Source organism: Eretmochelys imbricata, chromosome 1, assembly GCF_965152235.1.
Source record: "Eretmochelys imbricata isolate rEreImb1 chromosome 1, rEreImb1.hap1, whole genome shotgun sequence".
In the NCBI taxonomy this organism is placed as follows: domain Eukaryota; kingdom Metazoa; phylum Chordata; order Testudines; family Cheloniidae; genus Eretmochelys; species Eretmochelys imbricata.
The window spans coordinates 142,547,318-142,563,903 of record NC_135572.1 but is presented as its reverse complement, the minus strand read 5'-3'; the positions used below and the strand labels follow the sequence as shown (position 1 = coordinate 142,563,903).

Here is a 16,586-nt window from a genome sequence, read left to right as displayed (position 1 = left end):
AATAGTCCTAAATAAGGTCAGCAGAAACTAATATAAATCACTTCAATTTTGGTAGTAATAATAGGAAATTATTAAGTATACCTAATGGTGTTTTTACTCCTAATTTTCCAATTTTGAAAAATTTAAATTATGTGTATCAACAATGGTTAGATTAAGTCAGAATAGTAACTATATATGCACCTTTTTTTCTGGCACACAAACATAGGCTGGGTGCATTCTATTAAGTTTTAAATTAAAGAAGCTTTCCAGTTCCCAGCAAGTAATGTCAATCTTTAGCCTGCAACTATAGTACCATTCAAATTATCTGAATCTCTCCTATCCAAAACTTCTATTGCCCAGAACAAAGCTATGTCCATTGATAATGCCTAGTCAAAATGAAAATTCCCTAGGTTATCCAGAACCTCCGCTATCTAAGATAATTCAACATCTCCCATAATATTCACAAGAACATAAGAATGGCCATACTGGGTCAAACCAATGGTCCATCTAGCCCAGTATCCTGTCTTCAGACAGTGACCGATGCCAGATGCCCCAGAGGGAATGAACAGAACAGGTAATCAACAAGTGATCCATCCTGTCGCCCATTCCCAGCTTCTGGCAAACAGAGACTAGGGACACCATCCCTGCCCATCCTGGCTAATAGCCATTGATGGACCTATACTCCATGAATTTATCTAGTTCTTTTTTGAACCCCTTTATAGTCTTGGCCTTTACAACATCCTCCAGCAAAGAGTTCCACAGGTTAACTGTGCATTGTGTGAAGTAATACTTCCTTATTCAGATGATAAAGGATAAGCACGAACACCACATATTTTCCTCTCCCAGAAATTGTGAGATTCTGTTACAAAGTGCATTTGGAAGGTGGGGGAAGAGGGCAGGGAATAAAAAAAACCTTGCATGTAAAACCCACTATTAATTTAGCAAAATATAAAACATTTCTACACATTTCTTCATATACATGCTGATATGCCAGTGCACCTCTATTTCCAATTGACACAGAACATATTTATACATACCACAGTTTGGTGGTTAACTTGAATCACTTCATCTCCAGCATGGATTTTCTTGCACCGATCTGCAGGTGACTGAATTTAAAATAAAAGAGGTGATAAAGAAGACAGTTCTTACTGGTCACCATCTCTCTTTCAGCAGTACGATTGCTACGCTATGTAAGTCAGGTTAGATTCATAATTACATTCTCCAATGAAGTAAATAAATAAAAAAGATTTTTAATTAAGCCATTCACAGTTGTTTGACACAATATTCTGTATAACTGTATGCAAGACAGTAAAATGTTAAAAAGGTAGTAATGTTTATGTTATCAAAGGTTAACCAGTTTCTACGGATGCCTTTTTAATACTAATAAGTTACCAATCGTTTTAAGCCATCTAATATCTGTAAATCTTAGAGGTCCACCTTCTGCTAATGCTCAGGGTGCCAGAGCTCTAATGGACAACAGCTTCATAAATATACTTTGCAACATTATGTCTTTCATGTTCTAATCTAATTAAAACAAATGCTTTAAGTGAACTTCAGAAAAATAAATATTTTTTTGCATGCAGATACAATCAGTATCTAGGGTAAGACAGATTAACTGTAAATTTATATTTCTAAACTATTATTAGTTGTGAGAGATGCAACTAGAACATGGATCCTGTAAAAATCCATACCTTCAAAGATGAATTAGTAGAGGTAGTTTTGCTTCTCTAAATAACAGCCTCATTTAAAAAACATTTCTATTTCTCATATTTCTATCTTTAATATATGCAGTGTTGTCTTAGAAGAGCTCCGTGGAGCCCAAAAGCATATCTCTTTCACCAACAGAAGTTGGTCAGATAAAAGATACTACCTCACCCACCTTGTCTCTTTAACATTTTCAATAGACTAATTACTCTTGGTGCAAAACAATTACACTAAGCTTTCTATAAAGCAATACTTCTTCGACTTTTCCCACCCAGACTGCAGCTGATAGCATGTAGATAGAGCCCCACCAACTTCAACTGGGCTCCGCACAGATACAGAAGTTCACTTGCTATCAATAGAAGGATCAAAGAGCCACAGTATGAAAGTGTCAGGATCTATGCCCCAGGAACTCCAAAAAGTTGCTACATTTTTGTTTTGAGCAACTAGAATCAGACACATTAACTTTATCAATGGCTTTACTAAAAAAGAAATGATCTAGATGTAATATTCCCAAAGTCCAGAATTCAGTTTAATCATAACAACATAACTGAACCATTTTGTCTGTCAAAATGTTTGCCTCTTGCAGTCACATTGTCCCCTTCTGCTGTGATCATGCAGATTTCACCATAATAAGCTGAGTCAGCATTTGGATGGGAGATGTCCAAGAAAAATATGTGCGTTGCAAGAAGTGGTGTTAGGGAAGAGGACCACCCATGGAATCATAGACTATCCCATATAGTGTTGTGCAGGTGAAAGTGCCATTTTGCATATAACATGTAAAATTGAAGTCCTGGCCACTCACTGAGCTCTTTCAGTACTAGAGATAATTGCATTCCTCTCATTAGAGGGTTGTTGATTTTGTGATTGGCTGGTTTTTCAAGTAGGAATCAATACAGACACCTGCACTGATGACTATTTCCTTTTACAGTTTAGTTTAATGAAATCAGAGGGGGACTTTATAAATAACTACTTTCTAAGAACTTCATATGGTGATTGTTAGAATAAAAAAGCAAAGATCCGACTCTTGAAGCACTAGTGTGTGGACTGATACATGTCACAACATGACTCCAGTTTGAAAATATTTCCTTTTGAATCTCTTACCAGGATACTCATCAGAGAATTAAACATTTAATTTTGCAAACAATGATCAGTTCAGGTTTGCTTTCAACTAATGAATCGAGTCTCTCAATTTTCTTACATATTTATATTATGAATTGTAAAAATGTACTCACCGGTCTTTTTACACCATGTACAAACTCCCTCCCCACCCTATGCACTCATGCCTGACCCATCACCCCGCTTCAAGGCATCCCACATAATCATTACTTTCAAGCTAAAGTCTGAGTAAAGAGATAAGCCTTGAATCATGAGGTTAACACATTCTAGCTCTACAGGAGCACCAGAGAAAACACAGTACAGAGCCAAGAGACCCTCCATGGAGAATCTGACTCCATTCTCTCTGAGCTAAAATCTAAAGATTTATAGCACAAATGCCCAACTAATTTTAATGGCTAAAATGGTATATTGGAAGAGAAATGACTTCTAATGTTGCCAAGATCCAAATCATAGATGGCTGTATAGACGGACATCAAAGCCTTGAATCTCACCTAGCAGGCGATTGCAGAGTTAAGGATAACAAACGTAATACGCACTGCATGCTTATACTTGCAATACTAAGTATATAGGTAGCTGTATTTTGCATAGGAAACAGCTTCTCAGTGGTTTTCTAGAGTAGCTTCATGGAAAGAGTATTGCATAAATCCTGCCTGGAGGTTACAATAGCTATGAAATGCTCCATATCAGAAAAAAAAAAGATCACAAACGTTTGGTCATACGTAGAAGCAAAGAGATTTTTTGACTGCCACTGCCATTTAGAAATCCACTAGCATCCCAGATTGCAAAGTATCAGTGGAAAAAAGGTAGGTAACATCTTCCCAGAAATGACAGGCACCAATCCTTTCAGAATCTGTAGATGCTTCCTCTTGTACACCAGTATGACGCCTGTCTTTTCCATATTATGCTTGGTCCTAACAACCAAATGTTTGAAAGATGCTAACAGTTTACTCTCCATTAAAACTTTATTAGCCATTAGTAGTAGTATGTCCATATCCAACCAGTAGGCTGAAGCTTTCTTAACACCTCCAGGGCTTCAGTGCATGAAACTGATCAAGACCAAATTAAAAAAAACATTGTGTTTGCTTCCTCCTGACAGGACTCTGCTACTATATAATTATATCGATGCATAAGGGAGGAAATGAAATGAATGAAATCTCAAGATTCTTAGGGAATTCATTATCTTCCCCTTTGTGAAATAAAACATCCCAGTAATTTGTAGACTTCGTTGGTTGTATATCTTAGTTTTTTAAGTTTAAGGGAAACTCAAATTTCAAAACTCTTCTCTCATTTTTGCTTATGTCTCCCAGAAATATCACAACCCTCCTGCACCAACACAGAACTGTACTTAATTCCACCGGTGATGTTGAGAGCTGTGGTTTGATTTGTAAGAACCCTGACTGAGTCTTCAAGTTCCTTAATGGCTTATGTTGTTCCTCCTTCAGGAAGACTGCTGTTCACAGAGGTCCTACCACAGACATATTGTAGAATACAGCCCCACAATATTGTCTGCAGCAAGAGAAAGAAGAAATGGTCAAAGGTCCAAGGAAAGCTTGCATGCTGCAGGACCTGTAGAGGACCTGATCCTTCCCCACACACATTCCTATTCTATCTGGCATTCTATCTGGCATGAGATATTTCCAGAGTCCCAGTGCAAAAATCATTTGTAAAAGTATTCAGTATTTTAGACGCTTCATGTTTGTCAGGAAATGATATAGTAGCAGAGTAGAACAAGTATTTCTTTGTAAGTTTGTTTGAGCATGAGGTCATCAGGAAGTTTTCAAGAGAAATTGACTAAACAATCCTGAAAGCTGCACAGTCTTGTGTTAGAGGCCTGCTCTGTATCTATTGTTATGGATTAAAGCCCTAAAAAAAACCCATCAGCTTGCCATCTCCCTAATGGGCAGCCAATGCTGTACAAAGGGGGTGGAGGAGAAGGAGAAAGCAAACTATAAGGCAGCTGAAAAGTATGCAGTTGTGTTTTGCTTAGAGTTCCCTTTGGTGTCCTTCAATGAGTAAGCTCACATCTAAGTGATCCCTACTATAGAGAGGCAAGGTGGGTGAGGTAATGTCTTTTATTGGACCAACTTCTGTTGGAGAGAGAGACCAGCTTTTGAGCCACATAGAGCTCTGCTTAGAGATCTGTGTGGCTCCTAAGCTTGCCTCTCTCACCAACAGAAGTTGGTCCAATAAAAGATATTACCTCACCCACCTTGTCTCTCTACCATCCTGGAATTGACATGGCTACAACTACACTTCCCTACTACAATGTTACTCAGAAGTCTATGCAGAAATGTACAACATTTTTTAATATCAATTTCAAAGGATGCACTTATTTCCATGCTTTTACTTCCATTACAAAATTAAATGAGGTTGGATAGACATAAAAACTATTTTTTCTTGTGCCACAGCAAACTCCAGCATATAAGTCAGTACATATTAAAAACATTTATCTTTTACACACAGTCCAAGAAAACCCCAGCAAGTCAGTTGTCTCCTAATTTGATCAAGGGAAGCATTTTAAATACCTTGCAAGAATGAAGTAAAGCTGACTGTCCTGGATTAATAAACAAAAGCAATCTCATTTTTGCCCTCCAACTTGCCATTGATCCCTCACAGCCAACTAGCAGAGTTTTGCAAGCAAAATATAGTCTGTAGCGAAGGGAAGGCATTAACCAAATGTAAGGTCAAAAAAGCTTCCAGGCCTGAATGTACAGTATTAGCAATACTTACATTTTCTGTTGTTCCAGTAATTACATGGAGACCATCATATGTTGATTTAATGTACATACCCTAAGAAAAAGACATCATGGGAAAGAATTTGTAAAGTATTTCATAAACTATTACCATCCAAAACAATTTGCATATCTCTCTAAAAGGAAAATCTATCAATTATTTGAGCTATAAATTAACACATGCCACAAGGAATACCTCTCTGGACAGAAAAGTGTGGTGCGGTGTTGTTTTTTTTTTTCTGGAATGGGGGCGTAAAGGAGAGAAGTTAACTGAGATAGAACAATAAGACTGAATGATTGTGGCACCTATACAGAAGTTACAATTTGAAGCTTTATCTTTGTGAATATCCATGGCTTTAGTGGTACCTCACAAATATCCCTTATACTAGAAACACCACTGCAACATTATCTGCTTACAAAGAAACCCAACTGCTGTATTAGGATGACCGGTGCCTTCAGCTACCAGAATCTAAGGTTTCATTAAAAATAAGTTCTTTAGCCATTAAGATTGCAAAGATAAACTTTCAAATGTGAACCAAGAGGAAACCGAACCTGTGATGTGTACCTGAAACAACAGCTCTAAGAATTGCTAACTGCCTCATTCACCTCAACACCATGTTAACTGTAAACCTTAATCATGACAATTTGCTAACTATTTTAATGCTGATCAATGCACACCAAAAAGAAGAAGGATTACCATATATGTAGAACTGTATAATCTCCTGTGAGTGACATCTCATTTTGAAGTCATAAGAACATAAAGATTAGTTTGTGGGCAGATGTTGGGACCATACCAGAACTACCTGGTATATTTTAATAGCAAGCACTGAGCCACAAATGGGGGAATACACTACAAAACTAACTGCTTTCTTTTTTAAAGAGAGACCCATCTGTAGTATGATAGTATGTCGTACAAGTAAGAAAACTAACCTTATCATCTAATCATGATTTTGCCAAGTTTAAGACCTACATAACACACTCTTAGCAAACCAGATGCCTGGCAACCGTAGTGAGAACCAGAGTTGGGGGAGCTGCCACATTCCAAGTCATGCTCTACACCCTCACCCTCCTTGCAAAATTCTATCATTCTCTGGGTGACATCAGCAAAGAGGCCCAAATTGTTCACCCTAGATGCCATGTGGTGCTGTTCAATCACTTCTACAACTCCCTTCCTTCCCTTTCAACAGACCTCTCTGCAGAAAGGAGGCGGACACTGGGCAGGCCAGGAGAGCACTGCTTCCATTCTAGCCCCTCAGATCAACCCAGGAAAGATAAGTTTTCAGGTGACATGCTGTTCTCTCTCCTCTACCTGGGGCACCACAGCCAAGAGTGAATCCCTAGAAGAGGACGTCAACTGGAACTGTGCTGCCAGGGAGTGGTCACCAGAGACTAGACCAGTGGTTCTCAAGCTTTTTTGGGTCGCGCCCCCTCTTACCCGTGTCCATGCTTGCCCCCTTCCCACGAGCCGGGGCCTGGAGTGGGGATGCAACTCCAGGTAAGGCAACCACGGCTGGGACTACGGCTTGGACCGGGTCTGGGAGCAAGGTTGGCAGTCGGATTAGGAGCAGAGCCCCGGACAGGGGCCGAGTCTGGGGGCGGGGCCAGAGCTGCGGCCGGGGCCAGGAGTGGAGCTGGGTGGCACTCCCTTCCCACCCTCTGTGCGGGCTTGACTGGGCCCCGCCACACCCCCAGGAACTTTCCTCCATGTCATCCTAGGGGGACGTGCCCCACAGTTTGGTGACCTCTGGACTAGACAGTGAGGATGCATGGAGCCTCCAGATGGAGGGTTTTGGATGCCTGCAAATCTCCTGGGATTAATAATGCGTGGGGCCAGTCTCTGCAACCTTTCTGATGATGAGGCGGGGTGGGCAACCACTCCCAAAATGGAACAAAGTGGGGGGAGAATCCCCCAAGAAGACCATTGAAGATTTCCTCCCACAAAGCCTGCCTGCTTCCACCTCCTCCCCAAGAAAGGGATTATCTGACTCCAAATTTTTAACTTCCCTATTACTCCATCATTCGGCTCTGCAAAGATATCCGCAAAGATCATTCTGCTCCGCATAGCCCGAGGCAGTAAATCATTGGCATCGCCCCTACTGGACATGCCATGCTACCACGGGCAAAGTAGAGACTGAGTTCCACTCCATGCTGCTCAGAACGCTCCATGAGGATTCCTGTCTCTCTCCCCCCCACCCTCTTATGCCAACACACAACTTGCTCACTCCACAGTCACTCACTACTGGGGACTAGAAGGGAAAATCATTGTAATCCACAGATTCATAGGACAATGTCATTTTCCCATTAATATGTTACCCAGCATCATGCGATTTTCTATTTATTTAGATAAATATCTTTAATAGCTATCAGCTGTGTAAGGTAGGAAAGTGCTATTATTCCCATTTTACAGATGGGAAACTAAGGCATAATGAGGCTAAGGCCATATCTACATTATGGGCACTATAGCAACGCAGCTATAGCTCTGTAGTTATGCCACTGTAGCACCATGGATTAGATGTTTCCTACAGCGGCGGAAGGTGTTTTTCTGTTACTGTAGCTAATCCACCTCCCCAGGCCATGGTAGCTAGCTTGATGGAAGCATGTTGATCTAAATTCTGAGTGTAGACCAGGGCTAAGTGACTTGGCCAAGGGTCACAGAGCAAGCCTGTGACAGAGCAAGGAACTGAAACTAGATCTCCGAGTCCTGAGTTAGCATCCTAACCACTGGACCATCCAATCTGATTTGTGCAGGAGTTCAGCACAAATCAATGTTTTCAGAATTGTTAGGGTAGTAAAACTCCAACTGACTTTAGTGAGAGCAGAATTAAGCCAACACTGAGAGATTTAAAAAAACCCTCACCTTTAACGTGCAAGAAAAATGAGCTATTGCATTCAATTATAACAGTGAAATATAGACATTTCCATTACTATGTCATCTCTTGAACGACCAGAAGAGCTAAACAAAAAAGTTTTCAGTCAGATTTGCTTTTAATGAAGTTATATTTACTATACACACAACATACTGATCTTGAAAATAAGGTAAAAACTAGTGCTGATGTGTCACTGAAACTATGCACATAACCTTAGTCAAAGAAAAAAATCAAGCATAATCAAGAACAAAATAATCTTAATGTAGATCTCCAACATAAATTAGATCTATGAAGTGAACTCAGTTCAAGATAGGCACATACATAAATTGCAAAGTACTGAAAGGAAGTAAACAATGATGAGTATTATTAGATGTTCAGTCAGAAAGTAAATGGATAGAGTCTCAGTGTTTACTTCTGTATTTTAGCTTTAATTTAGCATTACTCTGAAGATGCTAAGGGTTTACAACTATGCTTTGGCAAAGGATTACAGGCCCCTTGCAATCTATTCCTTTCCAGAAATGAAAATGGTGACTTTTAATTCAAGAATAGGAAAGAGGTGGGGTTGTGGAAAATTTTCCTTGAAATGCTGAGATCCAGTGTTGGATTTGCATACCACTCAGGGCATGTGGGGACAGAGGGGGAGAGGAAGCTGTTCCCTTGATTATATAACATCACAACTGTGTGAGAGCCAAGATTGGTCTATATTTCCAAAGCATTTTTTAAATGAACAGAAGAACCCCCTTTTACCCTAAAAGGCAGTGAGGATACATGGCTTTGAGGGGATATGTATGATTTGTAGTCTCTTAAAAATGAGGAAACTACAGAAGTTTACAGGGTTGTTTTTCCCCTAACGATATTGTAATAGCACCCCCACTGAACATGGTGCTTCATGTGTGCTGTTCAACAGCACTAAAGTTGGCAGGGATAATGCTCTAGTATTCAAAGGCAACTCTAAAGTTCTGGAGAATTTATAAGAATAAGTCATGCCAAACAAATTAAGTGGTAATCCAGTTAATATGTCTGAAATAACCTTTGAGTGCAATCACCATAAGAACAAGGAACTCGTGTGCACTTAATTTAAGGACTAGCCTTCTTAATGGATGCTGCATATTTAATAACATCGGAGAGTACCCAGATCAGTTACTGGCAGATGGTCTGATTTAAAACCAATTAACAAATTTTATCTTGGGGCTAAATATTATTCAGTTAAAGATAAAAACTTCTCCCAGACTCTCTTTTTTAAAAGGAGGCACAAATAAAGTTAGATGTACTTTAGGCAGTGCTTTGTTATGTATTGCATTTTGTGAATTAGCTGTCTCTGATACTGGACTGAATGGCAACAGCAAGATGCTAAGTTTATTTTACCTCATATTTAACTCAATTTGAATTCTTCTACTGAGATGGTCATATAATGAAGCTCCCCCCACCCCAACACAAAGAAAAGGTCACAGGCTTCTTTAGTAAACATTACATGTGCTCTGAAAGTGGTCTAGTCAACACCCTTCAAAACTAAAGCAACACACCTCTCCAGTTCAACTGTAGAGTTCAGTGAAGCTAACAAGGACCATTAAGAGCCTCATAAATGTCATATAGCTTCATCCATCCTCATCTCAAAGTCCCACCTTCCTCATTATTTCAAGTTATATGACTCAGAGGAACATTAACATACCTGGACTTTCAGCTAGCAAGGCCACCAGTGGTATACTGCTCTCACACTGCTACACTCAGCTTCATTCCATTTATTTGCCATGTGAACAGGGACCTTCTGTCTATAACAGACTAATCTGAAGTTTGTTCCAGCAATCAGAGAAACACCCAGTCTGTAAAATGTTTTGAAATACTAACCTCTATATTCCCTAATCCATAAAAAAATATAACCCATATGAATAACTAGGTCTTGAATGAAACTGTCTGATAACAATATTTGAAGTGTAAAGGACAGCACTAAAATGAAAAACTGAACTAGAAAACCTGGAAATCAATAAATTAAATTTCATAATGCCACAATCCTGCTTTGAAATTCCATATTATCATTTTTAAAAGTTAAAAAGCTATAGAAGTGTGTCAGAAAACCTTGCTAAGGGTTGGAAAAACATTCACAGCTGTAACAAGATTATCTGTTTTTCTTCTAACAAAACACATGCACATTTTGGTTCTTTGCAGTGCTGAACACACTATTCTCAAACTCTTTATGTAAGGGGACTGTTGCCCCCTTACTAACATTCAGTGGGGGTGTTTTAGTTGCTAGCTCCCAGTACTAAGTAAAAGGGGGAAGGGTCGATGGGGAATCAGGACCCTGAGACTGCCAGTCCCTAGGAGCAATGGGGAGAGGCCAATGCTCCAGGTCAGCCTGAATGACAGGGCGGGCAGGCTAATCAGACAGTCAGGAGGCCAGGGAGGTCCCATCCTCCGTGTGAGCTGGAATTGCCTGGGTCAGACACAGTGGGGCCGAGTTAAGGAGAGAGCAGGGGGCCCACGCTGAGCTGGGGAGGAGAGCTGGGCCAGATCCAAAGGGACCAGAAAAGCAGCCCAGAGAGAGCAGACCCTGTGCTGGGAGCAAAGCTGCAGTCCCAAAGCCAGAGGCGCAGCCCAGAGAGAGCAGACTTGCCCTGGGAGGAGAGCTGCAGCAACCAGAGCCAGGGGGGCCAGAAAAGCAGTCCACGAAGCAGATCAGTGCTGGGAGCAGAGTCACAGAAGCAGCCTTCAGAACAGACCTGTCCTGGGAGCAGAGCTGCAGCAACCAGAGGCAGAGGGGCCAAAGAAGCAGCCCAGGGAGCTGGAGGCAGAGCAGCAGCAGCGCAGAGACAGAGTGGAGCTGGAGCAGTCTGGAGCTGGGTGCGGTGAGCAGCTGGGGAGACCGAGGGGGACCATGGGCAGCGAGCCCAGCACAGGGAGACGCCTCAGCCAAGAGGCTCTGCAGGCCAGACTTGGATCGTAACCCCGGCAGGGCGGGGGCGACCCTGGGAAAAAGGGTCCTACCACTTAGAGCCTGAGAGTGTGTGGCCACCACCAGAGCAAGTGTCCAACCGGCAGCATCCCTGCAGCACAGCCAGGGCCTGAGCAGGAGGCCTGGGACTTACAAGGAACAGACTGTGAACTGCCCTGACATTCCAGAGACACTGTTTGTGATGTTCCCTGCCACAGAGCGGGTTGATATGTTTCCTTTAACCTTTCCCATTTTTCGTTATTTTTTTTAAAATTAATTGTTAATTAAATAACTTGCATTTGCTTTAAATTGTATGTAATGGTAAGTGGGTCAGAGAAGTGCCCAGTGCAGAGAGAGTACCCCAGAGTGGGGACACCCTAGCCTGTCCTAGGTGACCACAGCAGGGTTGGGGGTCGAGCCCCCCAGGAATCCTGGGCCCAGCCTTGTTGGGGTTACGAGGACTTTGCCAGACAGGAGAGTGGAAGGGGAGTCCTCAAGGGCAGGGAGGCCTCTGGCTAAAGGAAGTGGGAGCGAAGACTCAGATCCTTTCGCTAGCCTATTCCCCCGCTTACATATAAATCAGTTGAAATATTTCAGATTTCATTTCCTTAGGGTAAAGGATTACCAACTAAACTAGTCAATTTCTTTTCTCTGAAACATAAACAGCAGAAAGAAACACCAAGTTACATTCTGTCCAATGATACAGAAGAATCAACTTTCAAGTATTTTCTCAAATGGGGTATCTCTACAAATTTCTGCAAAGCTGACCAATATTTAACTGATATTAAGGCTTTTTAGGAGAGATCTGCATTTTACAATTTCCTTTTCATCTTCACTTTTCTCGATGCTGCAGGCTGTATCCCTTCTTCCTGAAATACTCATGAGGTACTACATATATGCAAACAACCACAGCGCCAAAATCAGGCACCAGACTGGGGAGCGGAAAAAAACCCAACAACAACAACATAGCACTCTACTCAAGCTCCATCCAAAAAGAATTCCCCATACATCATGACAATAGTCACAATATTTTCCTACTTGCTATGCTTATTTTGTCTGTCTTTCCACATGTTAACTACAATATACATTACTGTAAAACTCAGGAAATATTTAATTGTGAAAAGAGCACATGTACGGTAATTTGATACTTCACATTTATGTATGAGTGATATTTAAATTTCAGTAATATTTTTCATGTACAATTTCAGAGGTATTTAATTAAAAGTGATATTTTAGTACTCATATACCAGATGTCAAGATTATTTTTTTTTAATTTCAATTAAAGTTTGTCTCTTCCAACACCATGCACAGTAACCACTCATCCATCCATACACACCTTTCCCACTCCCCAGATCCCAAGAACAATTTACAACAGAAATTCAGATAAGTCTCACTCTGCTTTCTATTTTTATTTCCCTCCCTCCTCTTCCCATCCTACTTTAACTTCTTAGAGAGACTCTCCTCTCCAGCTATTTTAGATGTTTCACTTATCCTGGTTGGCAGACAGTACCATCTTCAAAGGTATGAGCCACTCTTGCCTATTTACTGCCCTGTTTGCAGACAGCCCTTCCATTTCTCTTATGTTAACAACATTAATATTGTTAACAACTTTGCCAGTAGAAAACTCCAGTATGCGTCCAAACCACTGAAAGTAGGTCAGTCATAACTCTATCTTCCCAATTCCATTATGATATGAATCCTGGAAAAAAGGTATTGTTAGGTCAAGAAGTCATCACAAGTTCCTTATGCAATTAAGTGGTGAAAGGCCCTCAAGGTGCCATCCACTATCAACTACAAAACCTTTCATAACTTGTAGAACTGACAACTTGGGAACCAGGTCAGGCTAATGACAATAAATCAGAACATGTTGGATAAATCTTAAAAACTCCACAAAATGATGCACCCTTCATACAAAACATCAGAAAATGGTTTAACAAAGATAACCAGTTATGAGGATTACCATTTTATACAACCCAGAAGTTTGCTAGGCACCTCATACTACAAATAAACAAACATCTGGTCCCTGCTCCAAAGAGCTTACAGACTAGATGATGTCCATTCTAAGCAGGTGTGCGCGTGCATGCCAGCCGGAAGATTTTTCCCCTAGCAATGTCCGTAGGATCAGCCTGGGTGCCCCCTGGGGTGGTGCCTTCATGGCGCCCAATATCAGGCCCCGCCGACCCCCCACCCCCTCAGTTCCTTCTTGTTGACCATTCCGACAGAGAGTTAGGAGGGTGGGTATTGGAACGGACATGAACAACACATCTCGAAGAACAACAGTTATGAGAAAGTGAGTAACCATTTTTTCTTCTTTGAGTGATTGTTCATGTCCATGCCAAGCAGGTGATTCACAAGCTAGAGCTCAGGAGGTGGGGTCGGAGTTATCCACAGAAAATAGCACGGCTCTCCTGAAAGCCGCATCGTCCCTGGACTGTTGTGTAATTGTAATAGCGGGCTCCTTTGCCAGGCTATAGCAGGACCTAATGCAGGACATTATCCATGATGATATACGTTGAGATGACACCAGAAGGCCCTTCATTCTGTCTGCCACGGCTACGAAGAGTTGGACAGACTTCCAGAACAACTTAGTTCTCTCTATGTAGAAGGCTAAGGCCCTACGCACGTGCAGTGAGTGCAGCCTGTGCTCCCTGTCGGAGAAGTGTGGCTTGGGATAAAACACTTGGGATATAAAAAAAAGATGTCCTGGGTCACGTAAAAATGGGAGACAACCTTTGGGAGAAAAGCCGGATGAGGCCTAAGCTGAACCTTATCCTTATGAAAAACTGTGTAAGGGGGCTTAGACGTGAGGGCCCTGAGCTCCGAGACCCGTCAGGCCGAGGTAATTGCCACGAGGAATGCAACCTTGAATGAGAGATATAGTAGGGAGCAGGTGGCCAGAGGTTCAAATGGCAGGCCTGTAAGCCTGGAGAGGACTAAAGAGAGGTCCCAGGCAGGGACAGGCTGACAAGTGTGTAAGAAGAGCCTGTCCAAACCCTTGAGAAAACGACTGACCACAGGGTTTGCAAAGACCGAGAGACCGTCTGAACCCGGGTGGAAGGCGGAGATAGCGACCAAGTGGACCCTTATTGATGACCGGGACAAGTTCTGGTGCTTTAGGTGAAGGAGGTAGTCCAGTATAAATGGTATGGGGGGGTGAGGAGCGGTGGCTGACTACGTTGCTCTGCCCAGATGGAGAACCTTTCCATTTGGCCAGGTAAGTAGCCCTGGTGGAGGGCTTTCTACTACCCAGGAGGACTTGTCTGACCTGGTCTGAACAAGAGAACTCTGTGGCACATAGCCATGGAGCATCCAGGCCGTAAGGTGGAGCGACTCCAGATTTGGGTGCCGGAGTCAGCCCTGGTCCTGTGTGATCAGGTCGGGAACCAGTGGTAAGGTGAGAGGGGCCGCTATGGACATTTTCAGGAGCAAGGTGAACCAGTGCTGATGCGGCCACACCGGTGCTATTAGTATCACTTGAGCCCGGTCCCTGCAGATCTTCAGAAGCACCCTGTGGACTAGGGGGATGGGTGGGAAAGTGTACAGCAGGCAGCCCTCCCACGAGAGGAGGAAGGTGTCCCCCATGGACCCCGCACCGTGATTCCCAAAAGAACAGAATGTCTGACATTTCTTGTCTGGAGTGGCAAACAGGTCTATATGGGGAGAGGCCCAGAACTGGAAGACTGAGCTCACCATGTCTGGCCGAAGGGACCACTTGTGGCCATTGAAGGTCTGGCTGAGGCTGTCTGCCAGTGTGTTTCGCACCCCTGGGAGGTATGAGGCCTGCAGGTGGATCAAGCGCTCTATGCAGAAATCCCACAGTGCAAGGGCTTCTCGGCACAGGGGAGAGGAGCGTGCACCTCCCTGTTTGTTGATATAAAACATCACCAAGGTGTTGTCCGTGAGGATTGAAACACATCTGCTCGTTATGTGCATTTTGAAAGCGTAGCAGGCCAGATGCACTGCCCTCAGCTCTTTGACATTGATGTGAAGAGCGAGGTCCACCAGAGACCAGAAGCCTTGGGTCTTGAGGTCCCCTAGGTGAGCCCCCTAGCCCAGATCCGAGACGTCTGACACCAAGGTAAGCGAGGGCTGAGGGCTGGCAAAAGGCACCCCTGCGCAAACCATTCGAGAGTTGAGCCACCATAGGAGGGAGTCCAGTACCAGATGGGGCAGGGTTACCACCCTGTCCAACACATCTCGGGCTGGTCGGTACACTGACACCAGCCAAGACTGGAGTGGGTGATGCCTGAGCCTGGCATGCTGCACCACATAAGTGCATGAGGCCATGTGTCCCAGCAGCTTTAAACAGTTTCTTGCTGACGTCGTGGGGAACTGCCTGAGGCCTTGTATGATGTCCCGAAGTGAGTGAAACCTGGCCTCTGGGAGGTACGCTCTGGCTTGAGTAGAGTCCAGGACCGCGCCTATGAACTCTATCCTCTGTACCGGGGACAGAGTGGATTTCTCCTCATTCAGGAGGAGACCTAAGTCGAGGAAGGTCCTTCTTATAAACTTGACCTGAGCCTCCACCTGGGCCCTCGAGCAACCCTGGATCAGCCAATTGTTGAGGTATGGAAAAACCTGCATCTGGTGCTTGCGCAGGAATGCCGCAATGACTGCCATGCATTTTGTGAATACTCAAGGGGCAGTCGACAGTCCAAATGGGAGGACACAAACTGGTAGTGGCTTGTGTTCACCACGAATCTGAGGTAGCGTCTGTGATGTGGGACTATTGCGATATGAAAATACGCGTCCTTCAAGTCTAGGGCAGCGTACCAGACTCCTGGATCCAGTGAGGGGATAATGGAGGTTAGCGAGACCATGCGAAACTTGAGTTTCTTTACGTACTTGTTGAGTTGTCGCAGATCCAGTATGGGTCTGAGGCCACCCTTGGCCTTCAGTATTAGGAAATACTGGGAGTAAAAACCCTTGCTCCTTAGTTCCTGAGGAATCTCCTCCACTGCCCATACTGAAAGAAGAGACTGTACCTCTTGACACAGAAGTTGCTCGTGAGAGGGGTCCCTGAAGAGGGACAGGGAAGCGGGTTCGGGGGGGCGGGAAGGTACAGAATTGGATAGAATATCCCCTCTCTACCGTGCAGAGCACCCAACGGTCCAAAGTAATTTGAGACCAGGCATGGTAGAAAGGGGATAGACGGGATGAGAAAGTAAGACGGGAAGGATCCAAAGGTCAAACTGGCAAGCCGTCCTCAACCGAACCCTCAAAAGGGTGGTCGAGAGCCCTGTGGGGCCCTAGGCTGGCCCG

At 43.3% G+C, this 16,586-nt stretch overlaps 1 protein-coding gene across 4 annotated transcripts in view; it reads right to left on the bottom strand.

Annotated features, from left to right (window-relative positions):
• The window catches only part of CNKSR2 (connector enhancer of kinase suppressor of Ras 2), a 366,125-nt gene that overhangs the window by 181,614 nt on the left and 167,925 nt on the right, over positions 1–16,586 (bottom strand). For all 4 annotated transcript variants that reach the window (XM_077807188.1, XM_077807189.1, XM_077807190.1 and 1 more), the window contains exons 7-8: positions 5,530–5,589; positions 1,017–1,085 (exon numbers count right to left, since the gene is read on the bottom strand). In XM_077807188.1, coding sequence (XP_077663314.1) covers positions 1,017–1,085; positions 5,530–5,589 — 129 coding nt within the window. The remainder of the gene's footprint in view (positions 1–1,016; positions 1,086–5,529; positions 5,590–16,586) is intronic.